Raw genomic sequence first — 19,309 nt, 5'->3', positions numbered from 1 at the left:
TTGTGTTTTTTCCCCACCTTTGTCCACCCCCTACCCTAGATGGCAAGTACTCCAAAATATGTTAACCATAGTCATATCTACCTCTTATCTGTGTGACTTTAGGTAATCTCCTTAAACGTGCTGGACCTCAATTTCCTCTTCTGCAGAATGATGGAAGACTTTCCAGTTCTAGCCCTCCTGATCCTATTATGAAACAGACAGAATTTAGACCCAGAGAGAGAGAGAGATTTTTTCTGAGTCTGTGCAGCAAGATAGTTGAGAACATCTTGTAAAACAAAACACAAAATGTTGATCTTATCAAATGCAACAAGCATGATTAAAATACTATCTTAAAAAAATCATTCTCTTGTCCCAAACCTCTTTGATCTCATTACTACCTCCTAGAAGATAAAACTCAAATTCAAGGTGGTCTACAGTTTCTAATTTTCCTTTTCAGCCTTATCTCCTACTGCTGGTAGGTCAGGGATTCTCAAACCTTTTCCACTTATGACCCCTTTTCATCAGGGAAATTTTATGCCACTACAAGAATATAAAATAGATATACAAATCAAGCTTTTATTGATATTAAATCATTAAGAAATTTATTTTAAAACAATTCTTTGGTGTGTGTGTGTGTATAACTTTATCATTTATTAAAGATAAAACCCTATTTGCATATTAATAAGATGGATATTCTTGTTTATTTTTTACACAAATAATTAAATCTTGGCAAAATATTTGATAACTTTTACTGTCAAATTTTTCACAACCCCCTCACATTCATCACCCAACATCGGGGTGACTCACAGTTTAAGAAGCTTTGTTCTTAGGGGAAGGAACTCTGAGCTCCAAGCAGTTTAGAGTAGCACCCCTCCTGTTGAGGAGACTTATTTTTCTCTTTATGCTCTTGTTCACAATATTCCTCCTTCCTTTCCCCCTTTCTTTCTGACTCCCCCACTTAGCTCAAACTATTCTCTCCCCTTCTCTCTACTATTAAAATCCTATGTTTACTTCATTCTCCCCCTTCCAGGAAACTTCCCTTAACAATCCTAACCCACAGCAAACTCTTTGTCCAATGACCTCATAGCACTTGAAATCTTCACCCGATCTTTGGCATTTCTTGTAGATTGCCTGGCATTGGAGTTTGTTGGTTGTTTCTGTTTGGTTTTTTAAAAATCTGTCCATTTAGGGAGGTTTTCCACTAGAGAGAACACTGATTTTGGAGGCTCTGAACTTAGGTCTAAGCTGTAACACTATCTCAAAATATCTATGTGACTTTGGACGAGTAAGTCCCTTAACTTTCCCGATTCCTGATAGTTTCCTTATCTCTAAAACAAAATGGTTATACTCTTAGGTCCTTTCCTTCTCTATATTTTAAAAGAAAGAGCAATTGGGTGGCACAGAGGATAGAGTACCCAACTTAGAGTCAAGAAGACCTGGGTCAATTCCAGAAAACTAATAGATTTGTGACCAAAGGCAAGTCACAAATTCCATCTACCTCCGTTTTCTCAAATGTAAGATTGGGATGATGACAGCATCCATCTCTCCGTGTTGAATGGACCAAATAATGTATGTAAAGCTCTTAGCATAATGTCTTACATATAGTAGGTGCTTAATAAATGCTTATTTCCTTCCTTATAACCTCTGTGAAAGCAAATACAGATGTCATCCCTGGTCACAGCCAGTGCAGTTAGGGGCACTGGGTATGACAGAAATTTTTTTATTGAATAAAAGTATAGTTCTTCTACATTAACATTGTTGAGAGGGAAGAACATCATATAAAAATATGAACTTACGGGTATTGGGTGCTGATATTTTTTTTAGATCCCTCAAATCCCTGCTCAAGATACCTACTAGTCAGAGCCCCTTTCACAAAGCTATTTTGATGGGACTTTGTGGAAATTTCATAGCCCAGGATATCAGAACAACAAGCCTTTAGCACCAGCTGAGATGCAAGGGAGGGCTGTGTGGAGAGATTTCAGTGCCTGTCATTTGTAATCTGACTCCCAGGCTGACCATAAACACTGGCAACTGTGAGCTGTTCCCTTCCCCCCTTCCCCTTGGCCTCTTCAGAAAGAATTGAGACAGCAGCAGACAGAAGTCGATTCCATTCCTCTGTCTGCTTAGCACCTTTGCCAAGTAGAAAACCCTCAGATAAACCATTCCAGCACCAAAGATAGATTATCCTACTGTTTTCTCATTAAAGCAGCATTTTAATCCATTACACGGTCACCAAAGAATTTGAGGCCTGTTTTGCCAGTGACTTTGTGGTACAGTTTCATCAGCCTTTTCACTTGATTGAAGTTGAAATCGAGTTTAAAGTCCAGGAAGAGAGGAGTACCCATTTCTGAGCGGCAAGTCTCAGATGGCCCCACCTTTGTTCCACCCAATTAATTTTCTGGAAACTCCTGGGAATCTGTATTGATCCTTGTGCTTTTCTTACAAGGTCAAGATTCTGACTGGTCCCCAGTCACGACACAAACTGAGGCATTTAACCCAAAGAGGACATCACCTGGACAGAAGCAGCTACACCCAAAGAAAGAACACTGGAAAATGAATATAAACTGCTTGCATTTTTGTTTTTCTTCCTGGGTTATTTCTACTTTCTGAAACCAATTCTCCCTGTGCAACAAGAGAACTGTTCGGTTCTGCACACATATATTGTATCTAGGATATATTGTAACCTATTTAACATGTAAAGGACTGCTTGCCATCTGGGGGAGGAGGTGGAGGGAGGGAGGGGAAAAATCGGAACAGAAGTGAGTGTAAGGGATAATGCTGTAAAAAAATTAACCCTGGCATGGGTTCTGTCAATAAAAAGTTATGTAAAAAAAAAAAAAAAAAAAGAGGAAATCACCAGGGGCAGCGTGATCAGGGTCCCAAAAAGATGATTTTCCAGCCTTAGATCACCATGGTGTAATCATAGGATCTCAGAAAAAAGAGCCTCTGTGATCCTCAAGTCCTACCCATGTATGGGAGGAATCCCCATTAGAAGACAGGCAGTAATCATCCAGCTTCTGATGAAGGCAGCATTTAGATAGTGCCTTGAGGATTGTAAAGCCTCATTTGATCCATAGAACAACCCTGAATTCAAAATGAGGAAACTAAGGCTGCTGTTGCTGTTCTTTGCCCTTCTTGCCCAAAGAGAACCAGTGCCATCTTGCTGTTGGTCTCAAGGTACTATGGGTTTACCCTGTGGCTGATCAGTCCAATACAAGCTTAGAATGCTCTATTGCAAGTCACACAAGCAATCCATTTGAACATTTGGGATGAAGATCTCCCTAGATTTGTACATCTCATGTTTTCTTTGTGCACTATGAGTCTTTGCTTTGTACCTACATTATAACCCCTTTCTTTGTTGTGGGCACTTTGATTAAATGACTTGGCCAAGATCACAAAGTATCTGAAGCAAATTCAAATTCAAAATTTCTTGGCTCGCAAGTATATAGTCTATCCACTGTGTCACCCAGCTGCCAAGGAAGCATATATCTAGCACCTCCAAGACTTTTCTTTGCCTTTCTGGCTCCCAAGTATGGTGGTCTATCCACTGTATCACCCAGCACCTCCCAAGACTTTCCTTTCCACTTTTACATTGTTAGGAAGTTTTTTTCTAACATCAAAGCTAAATATGCTTCTTTGTAACTTCTGCCCATCACTCTTGGTTTGGTGCTGATACAGTCTCGCGAGATTACTGATGATAAGGTTTCCTGGGAGCACGATCATGGGGAAATTGAATCTAAGCAATGTAACTGGTAGGAAACTGAACTCCATCAATACTTAAAGACACCCCTCATGTGCCCCCAGAATTTTATCTTCTTTAGGCTAAATATGCCCGGTTCCTTCCATTGACCCTCAGATGATAGGATCTCAAGTCCTTACACTATCCTACACTGGATATTGTTTAGTTTCTGCATTTCTTTCTTAACCCATAGTACTCAGAACTGACCACTTTTCTTCAAAGGAGGTCTAACAAGTGCAGAGTTCAGTGAGACTCTTGTCCTCTTATTCCTGGAACTATCTTAACCCAGCCCAAATTGACTTTGGCATTCTAAGCAACTAGGTCACACTGTTGACTCCAGATCATTTTCAGAGCAAATGCATTTTACCTATTTTTCTCTTACCTTATACTTGTAAAGTTTTTTTCCATCTTTTTTCCTTTCCTTTCCTTTCTGTTTTGTATGCAAGCATCCTGGCTTAATTTCCAGTAAATTTTAAGCGTGTAAAAGGGTCTAAAAAGTTGATCCTAAGATAAAAAGGATTCTTCCATCAAGGTATAAGTCAAATAGCATTTAAGATCCCATCCAATTCAGAGTCTGAACATTTCCAAAGGAAGGAAAGGGAGCATTTTAAAAATATCTCATTTGATCTGTATAACTACTCTGGGAGATCAGTGCTGTTATAACTCCCATTTTACTGAAAGAAAGCAGATGCAAATTGTAAATACTTTGCCCAAGGTTACACAGCTAGTAACAACTCTCCATAAAGGAATGCTCATCAGTGGTAGGACATGTAAAATGCTCTGATTTGATCCCAGAGTTCCTCCTGCCTTCCTAATTTATGTCTTGTGTCTGGCAGAGAATGTGAATGATGTTTGCTCCTTTTTTTGTTGGCTGAAATGCTTGGAGAAAGTCACAAAAGTTCAGAATTTGCCCATCCCTGTTGACTGCCATATTTCACTTGTGCTCCTACAACTTTCACTCTTCTATGGACAGATATGGGTAATTCATCAGCAGCTCAGGTGTCCAATAAACCCATTTTTAGGAACAGTAATCTGAATTTCCTTTTTCAGGTTCTAGAACTAATGTGGTCTGAAATTACTCTAATTGAAATGTTAAAAGCCAGAACAAGCATATTTATTGATTTAAAAACTAAAGTATAGGATACAAACAAAAACCTTCCAGAAATTCATTTCAGGCCCTGTTTTATTTTCTTAATTACATGTAGACAAAAATTTTCAACACTGATCCTTTTTTTTAAAATTTTGAGTTCCAAATTCTCTCCCTTCCCCTCTCTTGAGAATGCAAGTGATTTGATATAGATTACACACGTGCAATCATGCAAAATGTGGTTTTCTTTTCTCAAAAAATGTTATGAAGTTTGTCACAGCAGAAATAGGTCATGTGGGGCTATTGTGGACAGAGTACTGCTTTAGAAGACTGGCAATCGGAATTCATGTCTAGGCTTTGCCATTAAATCACTTTTGGGACTTTGGTCAATCATTTTCCTACTGGGATCAGGAAGATCTGGGTTAGAATCCAGCTTCTGATGCTTAATTAGCCAAATGACTTTAGGAGTTATTTAGTTTCTCTGGATTCTAATTTACAGAACTCTATAAATTAACAGAATAATAATATTTTTATGAGGCCATTTCATGACCCAGTGGAAAGAATGTAGGACTTAGAATCAGGTAATTAATGGTTCCACTACATACTAGCTGTGTTGACTTTTGGAAAATCATTTAACCCAGTATGCCTCAGTTTTCTCCTCTGTAAAAAGGGCATAATAATAGCATCTCCCTCTCAGAGTTGTTGCAAGGATCAAGTAAATTAACATATATAGTGTTTGCCAAGTATTTGCCCAGAATCACACAGCTTGTAAGTGCCTGAGGTCAAATTTTACTCATGTTCTGATTTCAGGGCCAGTGCTCTAATTACTGTGTCGCCTATCTGCCCCCACTAGCTATTGCTATTATTATTATTATTATTATTATGTGCATAACACCTGCCTCTGGAGGGTTGTTGTTGAGGATCAGATTATATAATAGGGATCACTTCATCCATCCAATGTAAAGAGTGCTGGATCTTATTTATTTATTTTGTTGTTATTGTAACTCCTGATAGCTCTGGTGATTTGGAACTCTGTATCACAGAAAATGAGTGAATAGCAATTAGTGTCGCTTGGCAGGGCTTACCAAAATAATAGCATGGCTTAGGGACACTGGAGATCCTTTCTACTTCCATAAATTGATCATTCATTTCATTAGGCTTCCCTTCAATTCCATTCCCCAGTATACAGAACTGTGCCTCTTGGGGTCAGGGAATCCCTACCAATTTCCAAGTCATACTTTTTAAAAAATAAAGGTTTATTAGTATCTTTTCTTTCTACTATATTCCATCACCCTCCTCAGAGAGCCACCCCTTATATAAAAGCTGGAAAAAAAAGACTGAAAATGTTCAGTAAAAATAACCAACAAAGAGGTCTGACAGTGTTCCATGTTTCCCCTAATCCGTAGTCAAGGAAGGGTGGGATATTTTAATATCTCTTCTTTGGGGAAGAGCTTGGCCATTAGAATTTTTTTTCCCCCTGAGGCAGTTGAGGGTTAAGTGACTTGCCTAGGGTCACACAGCTAGGAAGTAAGGCCAGATTTGAAGTCAGGACCTCTATCCACTGTGCCATCTAACTGCCCCCTGCTTTTATTTTTTATTTATCTTATTATAGTCATTGTGCCTATTGTTTTCCTAGTTCTTATTATTTCACTTTGTATCAGTTCATGTAAGTCTTCTAATGCTTCTCTGATCAATAATATATAATGATAAGTTATCAATTATATGGTATTTAAATATTTCCAAAGTCCTTTGCATATTTTACCTCATTTGATCCTCACAACAACCCTGTTGAGTGGGCACTATTGCAGTACCCATTTTGCAGATGAAGAAGCGAAAGCTGACTTGCTCAGACAATTATAGTGAGCATCCGAGGCAGCTTTCCTATGCAAGCACACTGCACTGCCAAGGTTCCAAACATACCTGAGTGATCATTGCTAGGAAAGGGTCATTGGTAAAGGGTCATCCCTGTAATTGGGAGTGTGACAAGAAGATAGTTCTAGCTCAGTCCCCTCCCTCACATGTAGGGGACATACTCTCCAAGGTCAAGGTGAGGACTCGAGGAAGTCATAGCCAGGAGGCTCCTGACAACCCTCATTACTCTGGCCAGACCATGGACAGGCCCCGGCTGGCCACAATGGGGAACCTGTAGTCCCGGGCAGGGAAACAACAGGCTTGCAATTGCAGGAGAGTCATTGTTGAGTGTTCTCCTGTTGTGTTCAGGCTCCCAAAGAAGGAAGGCGGTTTTTTCCTGCTGTGGGCTGCCATGCCACGAGGATGCTCCAGGGCAAACCAGATGCTGCGACATGTTGGGTCCATTCAGAGCTGCCTTTCTCCCCAGGGTTAGCCCAGGCTGGGATGAGGTCACACCCCCTGCATGGTTTGGCGAGGCTCTTAAGACACACCTCTGAGTGGTATCTGGCCTGTTCATAACTATTGTTGCGAAGAGTTTTGAAATCTTGTGGTTTCCTTTTTCTCTGGGTGGTTTCTCACATCTCCTGACAGATAATTCATCGCAAATCACTTAGTTAATTGAGAAATCGATAAGCTGTGGGGTTTTTTTTTTCCCTCTAGCCTTTTAAGAATCCCTCTTTTTTTTTTTTTTTTTTTTGTCTTCAGTCCCAGGTAAGCCACCCAGCTGCAGTTACAAATGAAACCTACCAGGAGCGTTTGGCCCGTTTAGAAGGAGACAAGGAATCTCTCATGTTACAGGTAGGTCCTTCCTGCTGCTGTGCCTTTACAGGGGTGACCCTGAGCACCTGGGACACTCGGTGGGATAAGAACATTAATAACGATGCCTACATATTACTTTAAGATTTGTAAAGTTGGGACAGCTAGGTGGCACAGTGGATAGAGCACCAGCCCTGAAGTCAGGAGGATCTGAGTTCAAATGTGACTTCAGACACTTAACACTTCCTTGCTGTGTGACTGGGCAAGTCACTTAACCCCAATTCCCTCAGGGGGAAAAAAGAAATTTATAAAGTTGTTTTCTCCCCCACACACACACTTTATGAGGTACCATTTTACAGATTAGAATATAGATTCAGAGACATGTAAATATCAGTGCAGAGATTTAAAGCCAGGTCTCTCTTGACTTTAATTCAAGCAGCGTTATTTTTCATAGACCACATTGCCCCTAGCTTTGGAGACCTCCAATGTGGGGAAGGGAAAGACAGAGAAAATAAAACAGATTATAACTGATGTGCAGCGTAGACAAGCCCTGCTGGATTTTAAATGCCAAGCACCCACATTCTCCCCCACTGAGCTGGTAGAGGAGAAGCAGGAGTAATTGGATCCCCTCCGAGTGACAGAGAACGCACATGACCTGTAGTATGGTCAGTCTATGAAGCTCTCTGAAGCATCAGCGAATTCAAAAGGCTCGGGTTTCTTTACATGTCGGTCTAAAAAAATAAATAAAAAGCCTTCAGAGGGTTTTTTTCCCCTTCAGTTTAGTTTTTTGGAATTTTTTTTTTTTTTAAAAACCCTGGCAAAGCAGCTGACTCTCCTCAAAGTAGTTTACCTTCTGTTCTCCTGACCCAGATTTATTCCATCACCACAGAATGGTAACTATTCTGTGCAAAAGGAACTTCCCCATCTCCTCTCCACGTTTGGTTCTCTTCTGGGTGTTGTGTGTGCTCTTCATCTGGGCCTGAGAGCTTTGCAGCTGTAATTACAGTAATTGCAGACATCTGCAGCAGGACTTGGTGCTGGTAGCTGACAAGATGCCTAATAGGATTTGGAGAAGAGAGCCATCTTTGTCTCCTTCCCTTTATCTTCTCACTTCACTCCCTTTTCTTTGTCTCTTTCTGTGTATCTCTCCCTGTCTCTGTGCCTCTCTCTGCCTCTTTTTCTCTATCTCTCGCTGCTTATCCCTCATCCTCTATCTTGTCATTCTCTCTCTCCTCTCTCCCTCTTTGCTTTTCTCCTCTCCCTTTCCTTCTCCCTCTGTCTCTTTTTCTTCATGTCTGTCTGTCTGTTTCCCTGTGAGTGTGGGTGAGTCTCTCTGTTTTCTCTTTCATGTGTGTCTCTGGCTATTTCTTTCTTTGTGTGTGTCTTTGTCTCTCTCATCTGTCTGTTTCTCTCTGTGAGTGTGGGTGTGTTTGTTTTCTCTTTAGCTGTTTCCTTTCTGTGTGTATGTGTCTGTCTGTCTCGCTATCAATGTCTCTTTCTGTCTCTCCCCCTCTCTTTTCCTCCCCTCCTTTCCCTCTCCTTCTTTCCTTCCCATCTTTTTCTTCCTTTCTCTTTCTCTCCCCTCTCATTCATTTCTTTAAAATTCTCTACTCTTAACACACCATAAATAATGACTCCATTATTCACTTCTGGGAAGCCTCAGTTTACCACAATATTTTCCTGCCTTCATTCACAGGTGGAATGAGAAAAACACAACCTATCAAGCTTTATAGCTCTTCCTGTGTGCTCTTTTCCAACTAACTCCATGTGGTTCTCTCCATCCAGTCCCTCATCTTAACCAGTGATAACCTTCTGGGATCCCCCATTTCCTGTAAAAAGCTTGATATCTTACATTCCTTCTGTGTCCTGGCCCTAACTGAAATCTGGCTTTCTGGGGTGGTGAAGGCCTCCAATCATTGTCCCTCTCTCCAAGGCAGGTTTCCAGATTCATCCTCATCTTCTGCTTCCTTGCCCATTCACAGGAGCAGACATGATTCTGCCCATCTCTTAACAGTTCCAGATTCTTGCTTGGCCCCACCTGCCCTGCTTAGGTGATGTTAGTCCATCTGATTACACTTATCTCAGAGTCTTTCCTCTCACCCCCCCTGTGAAGTAGGTGCTATTGTCATTTTTTTTTTTACAGATGAATAAACTGAGGTTGAGAGAGCGCAACTATCTTGCCCAAGTTCACCAGGCACTAAGGGTCTTCAAACCCAGTTCTTCTGATTTCAAGTCTCACATTCTAGCTGCTGTGCCATGTAGCTCTAGTTCATCCTCCTTTCCTTCCTCCCCCCATTATACAGATGAGGAAACTGAGACCCAAAGAAGTTAAGACTTACCCATTGTCCATAAAAAGCGAAATCCAACGCTCTAGAACAATAGTACCATGGCTTTGGGTCTAGATGAGGTCATCTTGTTCAATCTTCTTTACTAAATGAGAAACCTGCCCTGCAATGTGTCCAAAGTCATTCAGGTAATAAATAACTGAGGCAGAATTTGAATCCAGACCCTCTGAACCCAAATTTAGCCCCTTTTGTATCACTCATACACTTACTGCCCTTGTCCTTCTTCTAAAACTTGGCCTCCTACCTGCTCAACCTGCTTGGCTCCCATGACCCAAATCTCTACTCTCACCCAGCTCACCATAGAGGTGATCACACCTTCAGCTTCCCCATCACCTGAAACTTCCCTCTCTGATCACAATCGCCTGCCTTTTGCCAAACCTGCTCTTCATCCTCATTGCATTAATCCCCTCCTTGACCTTTCAGGTCATCAGCCTTTTTCTTTGACCCTACTGTTGCCTTGTTTCAACCCCTCAAATTCTTACCTATTTTTCCTCTTCTTTTTTATTTATTTTTTGCATTTAATAGTATTTTATTTTTTCTAATTACATGTAAAGATAGTTTTCAGCATTCATTTTTGTAAGATTTTGAGCTCCAGATTTTTCTCTCCCTTCCTCCTTCCTCAAGACAGCAAGCAGTCTGATAAAATTATAATTGTACAACCATGTTGAACATAGTGCCTTCTTGTTCTTTTCACTCTTTTGATTCCCAATGGAGTACATGTGTACTTTCTCCTTTCCTTCTCCACAGAGGCAGTGTCCAATGAAACAAATCACAGCTGAATCCACTATAAATCTGATGGAAATGATAAAAATAATGATAACTGACATTGAAGTAGCTTTTTTAAAGTGTTATAAATATTTTATAGCCATCCTCTTGTTTCATACCACTGTATTTAATGTTTTAGGCCATGATGGGTCCTGTAATACAATATTCAAGTATTACTAGTTGAATTTTACAAAGAGGAAATTGAGATGAGGAAATATAGCTACAGAGACAGGAGTCGTTGAATTCTAATTACATCCTTGTCCACTCTTGCCTCGTGGCTGCTTTGCTCCATCAATGAAGTGAAGCTGGCCTTCACTCGGCCATTGAAGTCCTTTTGTTCCTCCCTGATAGACTTCCACAGCAACACTTACTGACTTGTTCTTCAGTCCCCATTCTTATCTATTCCTGTAGTTTCAGTGGTCACTTCTAACTAAGCAGATCCAATTTAGTTAAATTTAAATTTAATTACCTAAAGTATGCAAAGCACAGTGCTATCTTTGTGCTAGAGTTACAAGCACAAAATCTCAAATAGCTTTCCCTTCAAGGAACTTGTGTTCTACTAAAATTTACATTCTTCTAATTATCTTATATTAATAAGATAATTTCTTAAATCTATTTTTCCAGGTCCCATCTCTTCTTTATGTATGTCTCAATTCTGTATGTCCAATTCACTTTTGGATATTTCCTTATGGCCATCCTGACAACAGCTTGAATTCGACATCAACAAAATTATCATTATCTACCCCAAACTGCCATCCCCTCAATTTCTGTATCTCAGTGGGTGGTGCTATCTAATCCTGTCCCTAAGAACATTCAGAGTCAGAATATCACTTTTCTTTAAGGTTTCATTCCAGATTAATACACACACACACACACACACACACACACACACACACACACACATCAGCAAAGCAGAGATAACATCACTTACTTTCCAAAGTTGTTGGGAGGAGCAAATGGGATATTTGTGAAGTTCTTAGCACAATACCTGGCACATAGTAAGTGCTATATATCTTTATAGTTATATAGCTATCTATCATCATTGTTATTACTTTTTATTATTGCTCCTGCAGCTGCTGAATTTTTCTTGGTGCATTTAAGCAGACCTCTCAATTCCTACTACCCAAGCCCTCCTCATCTTGACCTGCTAAAATCCTGTTCAGCTTTCTCAGCCTGATCCAGTTGCCAGCTTCTCCATAAAAGCTTCTGTCTTCACTCTTCTACTCCTCAGAGTTTCCTCTGCACTTAACATCTTCCCTGTTATCCAATCACACTGTGCTTTTCCCCATCATTATTTGTGTATGCGCCCAATCGTTCTAATCAGATTTCCGCTCCTTGGGGGAAGAGACTGGGTCAGTTTTTACCATTTTATACCCAGTCTGGAGCACAGTGACTTACACATACATAATAGGCATTTAATGAATATCTCTAGGATTGAATTAGACTGAGTTAACTTCAGGCCAAAGACCAAAACAAAGGCCATGTTTGTTTCAGTTCAACCCTATCTCTTCAGCACATTCTGTTTTTTCCCTCGTGGTCCTGGACAGTGAAAATGAAGGGACTTCTGGGTACTCAAAAGATCCCTAGGCAGTATAGAAATGTGCTGTAATGGTTCCTGAAGTCTACCAGCTAAGCATACTACTGCATGTTAAAAAGTGATTTTTCTTTTTTTTATTGGTATCCTAATATTTATTTACTTGGTTTTAGCTTTTTATTTTCGAAATATATGAATAGTTTTCAGCATGCACCCTTGCAAAACCTTGTGCTCCAAATATTTTTCTCCCTCTCTTAGCAAGTAATCTAATATATGCAGTTCTTCTATACATATTTTCACTATTATCATGCTGCACAAGAAAAATCAGTTCAAAAAAGGGAAAAAAATCAGAAAGAAAATAAAAAGCAAGCAAACAACAACAAAAAAGGTGAAAATACTATATTGTGATCTACACTCAGTCCCCATGGTCCTCTTTTCATCACAATTCCATTGGAACTGGCTTGAATCATCTCATTGAAAAGAGCCATGTCCATCAGAATTGATCATCATATAATCTTCTTGTTGCCGTTTACAGTGTTCTATCAATTCATGTCAGTCTCTCCAGGCCTCTCTGAAATCATCCTATTCATCATTTCTAATAGAACAATGACATTCTATAATATTCATATACCATAACTTTAACCATTCTCCAACTCCAAACTGGCATCCACTCAGTTTCCAGTTTCTTGCCGCTACAAAAAGGGCTGCCACAAACATTTTTGCACATGTGGGTCCTTTTCCCTTTTTTATGATCTCTTTAGATACAGTAGAGACACTGCTGGATCAAAGGTTATACATAGTTTTATAGCCCTTTGGGCATAGAAGAAAATGATTTTTCAATGAGAAGGTATTTCTGGATCATGGCGTCAAGAGAATCAAATTGTGTGACCTTGAGAAAATAAACTTAGTTTCTCTGCATTAGGTTTTTCTTCTATAAAATATAGATAAGAATATTTGAACTACATAGCTTATAGGATTTTTCTGGATGGACAGCTGAGTTATTATACATCTCTCATTTCTAGAGATCCCCTCAGTTATCCAGAAAATCCATTCTACTGTTAATAGAGATTTTGCTGACTCATCCAAGAGATGCATTTTTTTTTTTTTTAAGGATTTTAACCAATTTTCAAGTCACTTTTGCCTATAGAAAATACCTGGACATCAGTCAATATGTTCTGTGCCTAAAAAGTCTATGGGCTCTTTTTGCATTTTTCTAATCCAGCTGTTCTTTTGGAGCATTATATTTCACTCCCCAAGTCCAGTTGGGCCTGAAAGACTATGAATGCACAAAAACAAATATATTTTATTCTTATAGAAAAGGAATACAAACACTTGTAGTTTTTATCCATTTAGAGAGATATTTGGAAATGTTACACAAAAAAAGATCTGCTTTTGTTCTAAATATTTCCTCAAATAAGATGAAATTGGAGCTGCCATCCCTTTGACTTGAAAGCATAATGTCATCAAACACCTGCCATGTGGACTCCCTGGCTTCTAGTCACCCATTGTGGGATATCAAATAGGTATATCTCATGGGAGTATAGTAGGTTAAAGCCTTATGGCTAGGAATACAGATAAAAAATGAAAAGTAGTCAAATGGCTCAAATAGCTAAAATGTAAAGTAAAAAACTATATAGAAAGTAGAAAAAGCACTGGATTTGGAGTGGGAGAGTAAGTTTTAATTTCATTTCTGCCTTTTGCTGTCTATGTGATGTTGGGAAAATCAATTAATCTATTTAAGCCTCAATTTCCTTATTTGTAAAAATGGATACCTTTTAGACCTTTAAGATCTCTTCCACTTCTAAATCTCTGACCTATAATGTTAACTAAGGAAATAAATTGGATGGTATAAACAGTTTACTAACAGGCATAAGAACCCAGAGTAGAACATAAAAGAAAATACCAGTGATTGTTTTATATTCTTTAAAGTATCAAACTTTTTTTAAAAATGATGCTGTAAGGGGGTGCATTTTCTTTGTTTTGGTGAATGCTTCTTTGTTTGGTAGGATTGTGGTTTGAGGACTACTATTAAAACACAATTGATGTGATTTTTTAAACCACATGTAAAATGAGACAATTAGAAATAAAAATGAAATAATGACCAGTTAAAAAGAATAGAGAATTGGATATTAACAGATGTCTGGGATGAGTTATTACAGTTGAGTACTGTGTTTAACTTTGAAATTTTTTGGCTGCTTAGACAGAGATGGAAGCCCTTTGTGTAGGTTCTCAGTTGAAAAGACCAAAAAACCAATAATGGTGATTTATGGTATGGATAAGTACTCTTAAAAATAGATATATTTAGCCTACAAAAGGAGCCCACTTTAGAACAAAATCATTTTGAAACATTATTTCATAGTCCCAAGCTCCAAGAAAATCTTATAAAGCATTCTTCAATATTCAAGAACATAGAATTCTCTAAAAGTAGCACTGTGTCTGAACTCGCTGGTCAGTGAACACATGGGTGTAGACTGTTGAGATATAATGCAGATTCACTTAAGCTTTTGGTGACCGCATGCGATTTCTTTGAGACACCTCAAAAAAAAATTATTATAATACAGGGTCAGTAGAGTGTCGTGAAAATAGTTACCTGCAGGATAAGGCCATTTTCTAGCATAATTCAGCTCGTGCATTGCCAGGGCTTCCCATTGGTCAAGATCTCTAGTAGACTTTTTTTAAGTTCTTTAGAAAGGTGACTGGCTTTTCGCTACCATCATGCAAAGCTGCTCCTGGGTGCCAGTTTCTTACAGTCATGTTTTGGCACGTAGACCTTGGAAACCTTTCTGGAGCCAACTGTTGTCAGTGCTAATACATGCCCTTTACATCCACATTCTTTAATTGCTTCCAAAAACTGGTCTGATAGGTTAGTGATTCTTAGTCCTTCGTGAGGTGGAAGGTCATTGGTTAGTTTCTAGCAGAGTTGTTTTTTTTGCATGTGTTTTTTTAAAATCTCCCTTCAAGTAGTAGGATCGCTGGATAGCTAGTTCAAATAGGGCTGTGTTTTTGCCATGGGCAAATATCAGCTGTGTGCCGGCTTACCTGCGCCCCTTTAAGTTCCCATGTGTGGAATATTAATGAGCTCTTATGAAAATATGCATCTCTACCCAGGCTTATTATAAATGAGTCTGATTTCTTCTGGAGCTCCTCAGTTAGGAGATAAATGAGTAGTCTTCTCCAGGAGATGTCGGAGCATTTTTGGTGAGGTAAGAAGCAGACCTTTCCCCCACCTTTGTTTGTTAGCAGAATCTAAATCTTGTCCCATTATTATGGGACCACCAAGTTGTGGTGGGTGTGAGAACCAATTGCACTGATGATTTTATAATCTGATTTTGCTGGTCCTCCCACTGTAGGTGAGTGTCCTGACTGACCAGGTGGAGGTCCAGGGAGAGAAGATCCGGGACTTAGAAGTCTGCCTGGAAGGGCACCAGGCGAAACTGAATGCTGCTGAAGAGATGCTTCAACAGGTGAGGAATCCTGCAGACCTGAAGGTTACTTAAAAATCAGAGCCTGAGGCGAGTGGATTAAAAGATCAGGATTTAAAGATTAAATGCAATTTCCTTACTCTTTTCCAAGAAGAAGAGCACAGATTGGTTCCTTCCTTGTCATTTTGGGAAATTCCTTCGGCATCTGATCATTAAAAACTTCTGGATAACAAGTGTCCTGAGAATATGATAAGGTGGACACATACAATTATTACAAAGGAGAGTGGGCAGGGGACAGAGCTAGCTAAAGGGAGTAACCTTTGGGGGGAGGCAGGGGAGGAGGACTGGTCCCAGTAACTAACATGGAAAGGAGCTGGGGGCAGAGGGGCTGGGCTGAGGGGGGACAGTGAGCCTGCTTGCCATGGTGAGTAACCTGGGAGTGGAGTGGGGGAACAAGGCTAGCCATAACCTGTTGAGCAGGTTAAACTTGGCAGTAAAGTAGAACTTTTTCAGAAGTTAATTCAGTACAAAGCCCTCTGTTGTCAGATTTAACCCAAATAGCATCAATGGGTTAATGTTAGCCCAACACAGTTTTTGAGAGGATGACTTTGTCAAATAATGCAGAGGAATAAAGTAGTACCAAGCAAAGGCTGGTTCCTCGAGCCAGGTGGAGTTTGCTGAGGTATGTAGGCCGGGAGTTTCAGTTTCAGGAGTGGGGGTGGGGTAAGAACTGGCTGGAAAGCAAAGTAAATGTGTTTACATGTGGGATCCTAATTACCTGGAAAACAGCAAATAAATGCTTCTGCCTTTTTCCTGGGACATCCAACAAGAACCTTAGGTTACAGACCCCAGAAAAGCCTGTTGGCGGTACAAATAGAGAATAATAGAATGAAGAGAAAGAAATTTTGGAGATTATTAAGGGCAAGTGACAGTTTTGGGGACTGGACGGCTTTTACTAATCATGTCAGGATTTTTTTTTTTCTTTCAATGCTTTATTAACATAGAGACAGCATAGGATTTTTGAATCTAGAGCCAACCTCAAACTTAGCAAGACCTGAATTCATGTAGGGGCTTTTGACATATTGACTATGATCCTGGACAAGGTTTCTTTAATCAGTGTCCCAAACAACTGTCTAAGACTTTTGGAGCTGATCTTGCTAGTCTGTGTTAGTAGAGGGAATTTTTTCACTAGGAGTTCCTCATGCTAAGATATTATTCTCTTTCCCCACCCTCAAAAAAATTTATTGATACTTCTGATTTTTTTTAATTGTTATCATGTAATAACCACCTTCCTTCTTACAACAAAGAAGTGCATTTAGGCGAAACAAACTGAACCTTGAACCATGTCTAACAGTATGTGATTACTACTACTTTCTTTAAAGGGAAAGTCTCGTTCCCTTTCCTCTGGAAACCATCATTTCTCTGGAACCAGAATTGGTCATTGCATCCATAGGAGTTCTGATGTCTTGTGTTTTTTCTCTTTCACATCATTGAATAGTATATTCTCTTTCTTGGTTCTTACTTTGCTCTGCATCAGTTCATGTAAGTCTCTTAATTATTCATACTTGTCACTCCTATTGCACAAGACTATTTTATTTCATTCATATACTGCCATTTTTCATCTATTTCCCAACTGATGAGCTCCTAATTTGTTTCCTTTTGTTTGTTTATTCTTTTTGGCTTTAGGTTAGGATTTTCTTTTTTAAACCTCTCCCAAGAATGGCTCTTAGCATTTCATTAATCCTTAAATGCCAATCACCAGCATATGTATGAATTTGTGCCAGAAAGCAGTTTTGGATAGATTTATTGTGATAAAATTGTATATAGAATAAATACAACTGAGGGTAGTGTGTGTGTGTGTGTTCAAAATTGTCACATTTCCCTCATAGAAGGCAGCAGGTATAGTTGCAAAGACCCCAAGAAACCCGAATTTTAATCTGAATCCCTTCATTAAATTGTTTTGTCAACCTAAGAAAGTCACTTGGACTAATCCTTGTTGTCATTGCTAATAACACTACTGTTTTCCCATTCAGCTAAATGAAAAACCTCAGAATGATCCCTTCCTCTTTCCCCCTTATCTGCCACATCAGGACTGTTCACTTTCTACCAAAGTTCTAATCTGAACTTTATTATAGATCTGTGTCCTGTCCTCTTTGTTCCTGCAGCTATTATTGTACTCAAGTTCCTTGTTACTTTTCATGTCAACTATTACAACTGGTTTTTACCATGACTAGATCCTTTCCCCTCAAACTGGTCCTATATAAAAGCTTCTTAAACTATGGGCCACAATCCCAGGGAAGATCAAATAAATGAATGCAGGGTTCATGAAAAAATTGGCAACATGTAAAGGCTATCAACTCTTCTGCCAAGATTTAATTCTTCATGTAAACACAAACATGTACAACCTTCTCATTAATATGTAATTTTGCTTTCATCTTTAATAAATGGTAGAATTATATGTGTACCAAGGAATTGTTTTAAAATAAATTTCTGCATTATTTATTATCAATAAAAGTTTGATTTGTATACCTACATACTCAAGGACTTATAAAAATTTCTTAGTCAAAAGGGGGTTATAAGTGGAAAAGTCCCTGCTGTCTGTCTTATTAATCTACCACTTTTAATAAGACTTCTATCGAATATTAATCTACATTGAAACCATCTGCATTCATCTTCATCCTTCATAACTAGATTAAGTTTCTTTGGGGTAGGGACTCCTACTTCTAAAACTTAGTAGATATTCAATAAATGTTTGTTGAATAAATAAACTCGTACTTTCTGTGTCTTAGCTTTCCTATCTGTAAGATGTCAGGGTAGAATTAGTTCTCTTTCATATTGTTCTCCTATGACAGTTGGAAACCAACAAAATACGTATATCATTCCATGAAAAGAATTATGCACAAGCCTTTGAAGGAAAAGGAATTTGATCGATAATCTGAGACTTCAGATTCTAGTCTATCATTTGCTGGACCTATTTTAGTTTCTTTCTAAGTCACCAATTTAAATTGGTTAGAGCATGAGATCCAAAGATTAGTCAGAGTGTATCATCACATTGAACTCTTACTCTTATACATGAGGAAGCTGAGATCCAGAAAAGTTAAAGAACTTAAATTCAACACGTAGTCAGTAGCGGAACCAGAATTGACCCCAATTCCCTTACCTCGATCTCCAACTACTACAAAATAACCGATTTAGAAACTTAGAAAACTACTCTTCCAAGCATTGATGCCAAAATTAACCATTGTGTTGTCTGACAATCCGTTGTTGAAAAAGAAGCCAAATTTTAGTTTTCCCAAGATCTAATCTTGTTAATTAAGCCCCTTGAGGGCAAGATCTATTTCATTTTTGCATTTGTTTCTCCAATACTTAGCACAATGCTTGTCAGTTACTTTCAAGCACTTTATAAGGTTTTTTTAATTCATTCATTCATTATCTTAAATTTTTTACCATTTGTGCTTAGAACACTATGCTCTTTTTATGTGTGGGAAAATTTCAAACTCTGAATGGAGTTGCTTTGTATCTCTTGCCAAAAAAGGAAAGTGTTATGGGAAGCCCTAGCACAGGGGCACATTTGTGCTAAGTGTGTGCCCAACTGTCCCTGACTTCATCGGTCTTGTGATTGCATGATTTGTGCATTTGTGGACTTGACGGATGAATATTGGGATGAATCAATGGAAGTTGAGGCTTTGGGAAGGCCAGCTGGAAATAGCCAAGTCAGCTGAGTTATAAGAACTCACTTGTTGAGTATATTTGTCTCTTAGGATGAACTTT

At 39.0% G+C, this 19,309-nt stretch overlaps 1 protein-coding gene across 14 annotated transcripts in view; it reads left to right on the top strand.

The window, feature by feature from the left end:
- PPFIBP2 (PPFIA binding protein 2) overlaps positions 1-19,309 on the top strand; it is a 208,349-nt gene that overhangs the window by 83,828 nt on the left and 105,212 nt on the right. For 13 of the 14 annotated variants that reach the window (XR_007948228.1, XR_007948227.1, XR_007948230.1 and 10 more), the window contains 2 exons: positions 7,422-7,514; positions 15,467-15,580. Coding sequence is in view for 2 of the 14 variants with exons in the window: in XM_051965339.1 (XP_051821299.1) it covers positions 7,422-7,514; positions 15,467-15,580 (207 nt within the window). In the remaining 12 variants the exon portion in view is untranslated. Of the gene's footprint in view, positions 1-7,421; positions 7,515-15,225; positions 15,320-15,466; positions 15,581-19,309 lie in introns of those variants that run through there. The other variant, XR_007948238.1, reaches the window with a different exon arrangement.

The sequence above is a fragment of the Antechinus flavipes genome, chromosome 6 (assembly GCF_016432865.1).
Source record: "Antechinus flavipes isolate AdamAnt ecotype Samford, QLD, Australia chromosome 6, AdamAnt_v2, whole genome shotgun sequence".
NCBI classification, from domain to species: Eukaryota; Metazoa; Chordata; class Mammalia; order Dasyuromorphia; family Dasyuridae; genus Antechinus; species Antechinus flavipes.
This window is presented reverse-complemented; position numbering and strand designations above follow the sequence as displayed.